The following is a 7,909-nucleotide window of genomic DNA, read 5'->3' on the forward strand; positions in this document are numbered from 1 at the left end:
AAACCTATTCGTCTATTTGAAAGAATCGTTGGTTATTGTCCAAATTATATTGCGAATACTGGTACAATTTGACATTATAAACTTACACGAAAAGTGTGTACATTTGTAAAAATAATAAACAAGTGCATACTTGTGGTGATATTTACATCTTACCTGTGCTGATGTTAATCCTTTAAAAACTTTACCTATGGTTTTGTTACTATCTTACCTATAGTGATATTTATATCTTACCTGTGCTGATGTTAATCCTAAAGAAACCTTACATAGGTTATGTTCATATCTTACCTGTGGTGATGTTAATCCTGAAGACACCTCTATACGTATCCAGTGCAATAAGGTCACCTGTAGTCGGATCACGACGTAGACTGGTCAGCTGACCACACGTGTCCGTTTGAACTGAGAACAAAATCACAGGGAGTTTTATTTTAAGGCTTGCGAGTTCTTAGAATTCTATTTCTTATATTGCTAAAGACTTTTCTCTAACACATTTAGATCCATCATCAATGATAAATCTTGTGTTAAAATCCTTTTCGGTCGAACAACTCACATACATTATTCATAAATAAAAACTTCTATACGAGAACAGAATATACTTTTACGTCAGTTTACTTTTACTTATTGAAATTAAAGTAATTTGTTTAAATTGTTTGTTCTTGTGAATTGATTAAAAGTTTTAACTCTATCTATCCAGTATCACAATAACTATCTGTATTTCATTCACACTTATCCGTGTATTCACAAGAGTTGAGATTACAATAAAAACGACGTCTGAAAACTGACCACAGTCCGGTGAGTTAAGATCAGCAATAAGTTTCGGTTTGCACCTGGCCATGTTGTATATTTTGTTGTCTCTGGTTCCAGCATACAGCTCACCTGTGTGAGAAAGTTAATGTGGGCACTCAATGTTTCAATGTGGGCACTCAAGTGTTACAGAGTTTGAATGGTACAATTTATAAGCCTGTGTATAAGTCATGCTATGTGGTGTGAAGTTTATTGCATAAAAAAGGTTATTTTTTGTCGTTTGAATGATACAACTTATAAGCCTATGTATGAGCCATGCTATGTAGTGTGAAGTTTATTGTTGAGAAAATGTTATATTTTTAAAGAGAATCTTAACCGCATATAAATAATCAAGGCAGTTTTTATTGGCGTGTTACCTTGATGAAAGACAAACGAACTAGTCCCTATATGTTACCTTGATGAAAGACAAATGGACTAGGCCCTGTATGCCTGGCCTATATGTTACCTTGATGAAAGACAAACGAACTAGGCCCTATATGTTACCTTGATGAAAGACAAACGGACTAGGCCCTGTATGCCTGGCCTATATGTTACCTTGATGAAAGACAAACGAACTAGGCCCTGTATGCCTGGCCTATATGTTACCTTGATGAAAGACAAACGAACTAGGCCCTGTATGTTACCTTGATGAAAGACAAACGGACTAGGCCCTGTATGCCTGGCCTATATGTTACCTTGATGAAAGACAAACGAACTAGGCCCTATATGTTACCTTGATGAGACAAATTAACTATGCCCTACATGTTACCTTGATGAAAGACAAACGAACTAGGTCCTACATGTTGCCTTGATGAAAGACAAACGAACTAGGTCCTACATGTTACCTTGATGAAAGACAAACGAACTAGGTCCTACATGTTACCTTGATGAAAGACAAACGAACTAGGTCCTACATGTTACCTTGATGAAAGACAAACGAACTAGGTCCTACACGTTACCTTGATGAAAGACAAACGAACTAGGTCCTACATGTTACCTTGATGAAAGACAAACGAACTAGGTCATATGTTACCTTGATGAAAGACAAACGAACTAGGTCATATGTTACCTTGATGAAAGACAAACGAACTAGGTCCTACATGTTACCTTGATGAAAGACAAACGAACTAGGTCATATGTTACCTTGATGAAAGACAAACGAACTAGGTCCTACATGTTACCTTGATGAAAGACAAAGGATCTAGGTCCCATATACCTGTCCCTATACACTACCTTGATGAAAGACAAACGAACTAGGCCCTAAATGTTACCTTGATGAAAGACAAACGAACTAGGTCCTACATGTTGCCTTGATGAAAGACAAACGAACTAGGCCCTATATGTTACCTTGATGAGAGACAAACGAACTAAGTCCTACATGTGTCCTTGATGAAAGACAAACGAACTAGGTCCTACATGTTACCTTGATGAAAGACAAACGAACTAGGCCCTAAATGTTACCTTGATGAAAGACAAACGAACTAGGCCCTAAATGTTACCTTGATGAAAGACAAACGAACTAGGTCCTACATGTTACCTTGATGAAAGACAAACGAACTAGATCCTATACACTACCTTGATGAAAGACAAACGAACTAGGTCATATGTTACCTTGATGAAAGACAAACGAACTAAGTCCTACATGTGTCCTTGATGAAAGACAAACGAACTAGGTCCTACATGTTACCTTGATGAAAGACAAACGAACTAGGCCCTAAATGTTACCTTGATGAAATACAAACGAACTAGGTCCTACATGTTACCTTGATGAAAGACAAACGAACTATGTCCTATATGTTACCTTGATGAAAGACAAACGAACTAGGCCCTAAATGTTACCTTGATGAAAGACAAACGAACTAGGCCCTAAATGTTACCTTGATGAAAGACAAACGAACTAGGTCCTACATGTTACCTTGATGAAAGACAAACGAACTAGATCCTATACACTACCTTGATGAAAGACAAACGAACTAGGTCATATGTTAACTTGATGAAAGACAAACGAACTAAGTCATACATGTGTCCTTGATGAAAGACAAACGAACTAGGTCCTACATGTTACCTTGATGAAAGACAAACGAACTAGGCCCTAAATGTTACCTTGATGAAAGACAAACGAACTAGGTCCTACATGTTACCTTGATGAAAGACAAACGAACTAGGTCCCACATGTTACCTTAATGAAAGACAAACGAACTAGGCCCTATATGTTACCTTGATAAAAGACAAACGAACTAGGTCCTACATGTTACCTTGATGAAAGACAAACGAACTAGGTCATATGTTACCTTGATGAAACACAAACGAACTAGGTCATATGTTACCTTGATGAAAGACAAACGAACTAGGTCATATGTTACCTTGATAAAAGACAAACGAACTAGGCCCGTTGACCAAACCATAGTGGACCTTCTCGGCGTTGATGAGATCGTTGTTCGGAGCTAAAGTTCCCATCAGAGCTGGAGGGGAGGGGAGGCTGGGAGAGGTAAGAAGGTATTTACAGTTTATGTCTAGAGATTCGGAAACATTAATAAATCAATTAGCAATTAATTCAATCTCAGATTAAAAGATTAAATTACTTTGATATAAACTGTCTGCAATTAAGGGATATAGTGGTTGAATGGTAGAACGTTCGGCTACTAGCCTCATGGTCTCAAGTTCGGATCTCGCTCAGCCTTTATGAGTTCCCAACTCACGTTAAAGCAAGTAATCTGCGGCTGCGTATAGTGCTGACCACACCATCCCCTTCATATTTTGAGATCAAGAAACATATGAACTCTACTTCATCTGTTCTGTGGATCTTTAGTTCTAAAAATACGAGCTTTATTTTACTGTTTTTGCTTTCAATACATTCATGCTGATATTTTTTGTGTGCTAAAAAGCGTACGCTATCATATGAGCCAGCGTCTAAGCGTCAAAAGCCGTCAGTCAACATGATCTAGGCAACACTGACCAACACAACCAACACAACCAACACAACCAACACTGACCAACACTGACCAACACAACCATCACTGACCAACACTGACCAGCACTACCAACACGACAGTAGAGCTTACGTGTAACTGATGGCGTTGATGCTCCGGCCCTGGGCTGATATGGCACCACCCAGTAGGCCCCCCACTAGACTTCCTAGCTCGGTCCCACCTCCAACTGCCTGACCTACGTGTGAACAAAGATATATATATATATATATATATATATATATATATATATATATATATATATATATATATATATATATATATATATATATATATATATATATATATACATGTATATGTATATATGTAAACACATTTATGTATAAATACTTATACGTAAGTGCGTCGGTTGTCGTTGCGTGTGTATGTGCGCGTTAGTTGACTCGACTTGCTAATTATCGACTAGCTTGAAAGTGCACCGATTGAAAACCAGCTAGACACTGGTTCACTGCATGAACCCAAGTCTTGCTACTTAACTTTAATGACATTTTGTAAAATGTTAAATATTCTTATGTTTTCAAACCAGAATGTCTGACCAAGATGGGGTCCAGTTTACATGTCCATCTTACCTTGACCCCTGATAGCCTGCACCAGAAGGACCAACACAACACTAATGGCTCTCATGGTGACGTAGGTGTTACAGTTTCCAGAATTCCTGACTTTGAATTCTGAATCTCAGCTAGAAACAAACTTTTGTAGAGTAGGACAGTGTTGGCGTAAAATACAACTAGAACAAAGGATGAAAATATCTGATATCTGTGTTCTCTCTCTAATGTTTTCTCTCTTCTGTTCCCTCGTCTGTTCTTTCTGTTATGTTGGTCCTGTTGCGTCCTGCTTGTTGCTATTTATCTGGTGCTCAGCGTTAACTGCTGAAGAGAAACAAAAAAATGTTTTGAACTATGCTAAACTGATCACAAGTGCATCATTTATCTAGAAATAAAATTGTACAGGTACGACTAGAAAATAGCAAGGGTCTATTATTACACTGAACATGATCAAGGAAAAAGACAACAGGCCTTTTTAAACTACGACACAAGGAAGCTAGCAGACATAACCTTACTGCACTAGGCGATGACGCTGGGTTTTTGTAAGAACATTGCTCTAGACAGTCTAGTGCAGGCGCACCTTGCACACGGCACTACACCAGGGAGGAGAAACTATCCGTCTACGAGATTAAAAAAAGAAACACGGACATAAAAAAAACTGAAACATCCTACTCTGTCCTTGTAGGAGCAACTGACACATAAATAAAGAGTAACAAAGTGTGTGATTTACGGGTGGGATTCAGCAGCCACAGCAGGTAATGTAGAAGTGGTAAGAAAATTCACACGGAGGAAAAATGTCAAATCTTCTACAGAGACTCAGAAACCAGTGGCATTAAACCAGCTCAATAAAATAATATCACGTCAATATCAACTCAACATAGTAATATCACGTCAATATCAACTCAACAAAATAATATCACGTCAATATCATTTCAACAAATAATATCGCACTAATACCAACTCATCAAATAATATCACACCAATATCAACTAAACAAAATAATATCACGTCAATATTAACTCAACATAATAATACCAAATCGCTACGAACTCAATAAATTGTACCAAATCGCTATCAGCTCAATAAAATAATATCACACCAATATCAACTCAACAAATAGCATCAAATCAATATCAACTCAATATAATATAATATCAAATCAATAACACTAAACAAAAAGTTACTAAACACCGCGACTTTATAATATCACACGCACTGAATTTCTCGCGAGTTTTCCTACCACTTCAACGTTTGATCAAGTCCAAAAAAATCTCTGGCCTCCGTCAAAAAATCTCTGGCCTCCGTCAAAAAGTTTCCGCTGGCAGTGATGACTTGACCAGGGGAGACAAGACAGGTAACACTTCACCTGTGTCGGGCGGCCTGGTCCGTCTGTCAGCTAAACCATCAAGCCTTCATGCAGGTAGTCTGGGGACTGGATTATAACCCCCGTCCCCTCCTCCTCCTTCGTCATGATATATCTTTTATTTAAACCAGTGTTAGAAATTTTATGAAGCGTAATTAGCATAATTAAGTCACTGTCGTTTCTGGACTGGTGTGTATGCCTGTGTGTATCTGTGTATGCCTGTGTGTGTCTGTGTATGCCTGTGTGTGTCTGTGTGTGTCTGTGTGTGTCTGTATATCTCTGTGTGTATATGTGTATGTCTGTGTGTGTCTGTGTGTATCTGTGTATGTCTGTGTATGTCTGTGTGTGTCTGTGTGTGTCTGTGTGTGTCTGTGTGTGTCTGTGTATGTCTGTGTGTGTCTGTGTGTGTCTGTGTGTGTCTGTGTGTGTCTGTGTTGGCGGCTGGGGGAGGGAGTTATAAATCTATGTATTTATTTATAGGGGCGACAGTTCTCTGATCCTTCATCTCTCTCTCTCTCTCTCTCTCTCTCTCTCTCTCTCTCTCTCTCTCTCTCTCTCTCTCTCTCTCTCTCTATCTATCTATCTATATATCTGTCTTCTCCAAAATTCTTGTGTTCTCAACAAGTTAAACACCCTTGTAGTTATTTCCTCTATTCAACTTTAAAAGAAATTCAATTTAAACAGCATAAGGTATTTTAATACCATACAATGGCCCCACCATACAATGGCCCCAAAGACTATTTAAAAATGTAAAGACAATACTTTTTGAAAGTGTTCTAAAAAGGGAAGTATTCTTGTCAAATGTGGTAAGTGCTCTTTTCAAGAGTGTTAAAGTGGTAAATGTTATGCAATATGTGTTAAGGTGGGAAGTATTCTTGTCAAATGTGCTAAGGTGGTAAGTGCTCTCATCAAGTGTGTTAAAGTGCTAAACGTTTTTGTCAAGTGTGCTAAAGTGCTAAACGTTTTTGTCAAGTGTGTTAAAGTGCTAAACGTTTTTGTCAAGTGTGTTAAAGTGCTAAACGTTTTTGTCAAGTGTGTTAAAGTGCTAAACGTTTTTGTCAGGTGTGTTAAGGTGGTAATTGCTCTATTATAACTTGGGCTAAGTTGTCAAAACCACCAACACACCAGCATATAATTCAACCACGGGACCACAACATCCTAACAAAGCGTTCATCAAATGACAAGCGCGCTAACTGATGTACTTTCCCGAACCATAAACCAAATAAGTTACCGTCCTTATCTCTCTCCGCATTCACTTCAAACCCCAAGCCACCCCCTCCCCCTTCCGCTTACCACCCCCACCCCCACGGCTTTCCGTCAAAAGTACGTTTTTTATCGTCCTGTGTGCGGCATGACATTGACATTTGGATGACATGTGTAATCTGGAACGGCCTGATTCCCTAGATAAGATTTCCAGGTCTTGACCTTTAATTGACCCAGAATTTTACTTATATTTTTCCATTAAAGAAGGCTTTAAAAAACAGCACGTCCCTGTATAGCTCTACAAAATTAGACACATTTAATTAAGATAATTAATTAAAGAAAGAACTATGAAAATGTGGGTTCTAGTAACGACTCCTAACTTGTACTCGTTATTTGCTTCGTGATCAGAGTTTCTTCCAGGCATCTCTACCGCCCCCCCCCCCACACGAACGAAATTAAATTTATATAATTTATATAGAAGAAAGTCTACCGCCCCCCCCCCCCCCCCCCGAAAATTTCAAGTGCCCCCCGGAGAAAAAAGTCTGGAAGAAATACTGTTCGTGATAAATAATAACGCTAATTTTAGAGTTAATTAGCATATATATCTAGTAATGTTTCACTTAATATGCTAAAAAGATATTCACTATAATAAATCAAAAGGTATTAAAATGATTTTTCTAAAAGTACTCTTGTGAACATTTCGGTCGATGGAGCCGGTGAAATAGAGTTGACCTAATTTAGTGACCTCTGCGTATAAATGGCATAAATTTTAGCATGCAATTAATTATGTAACTTGAACATATAAGTACAACGCGTCTGATAAAAAAAAATATTTTTATCCCGTCATATATTACAGCCATATATTGCTTGGCTCATGCGTATTTTGTTTCGTTTACATAATCCGGTAGCAGGTAAAATTCCAAGATTTTAATTTGCCTATTTTTCATATTTTTTTTAAACCGGTTGGAACTTGCTGTCGCAGCATTTACAAAAATAGACCCAATAAATCAACATGAGGTTGTGTTATGTAA

General features: G+C 38.0%; 1 protein-coding gene across 1 annotated transcript in view; it reads right to left on the reverse strand.

Moving 5' to 3' along the window:
* LOC131939543 (adipocyte plasma membrane-associated protein-like) overlaps positions 1-5,687 on the reverse strand; it is a 14,294-nt gene extending 8,607 nt beyond the window's left edge. Inside the window, exons 1-6 of the mRNA XM_059297924.1 lie at positions 5,553-5,687; positions 4,337-4,636; positions 3,843-3,945; positions 3,144-3,259; positions 781-873; positions 286-396 (exon numbers count right to left, since the gene is read on the reverse strand). Coding sequence (XP_059153907.1) covers positions 286-396; positions 781-873; positions 3,144-3,259; positions 3,843-3,945; positions 4,337-4,391 — 478 coding nt within the window. The 5' untranslated portion in view covers positions 4,392-4,636; positions 5,553-5,687. The remainder of the gene's footprint in view (positions 1-285; positions 397-780; positions 874-3,143; positions 3,260-3,842; positions 3,946-4,336; positions 4,637-5,552) is intronic.
* Positions 5,688-7,909: the final 2,222 nt, after the last annotated feature.

The sequence above is a fragment of the Physella acuta genome, unplaced genomic scaffold (genome assembly GCF_028476545.2).
Source record: "Physella acuta isolate Inbredline_101_S28 unplaced genomic scaffold, ASM2847654v3 ptg000019l, whole genome shotgun sequence".
In the NCBI taxonomy this organism is placed as follows: Eukaryota; Metazoa; Mollusca; class Gastropoda; family Physidae; genus Physella; species Physella acuta.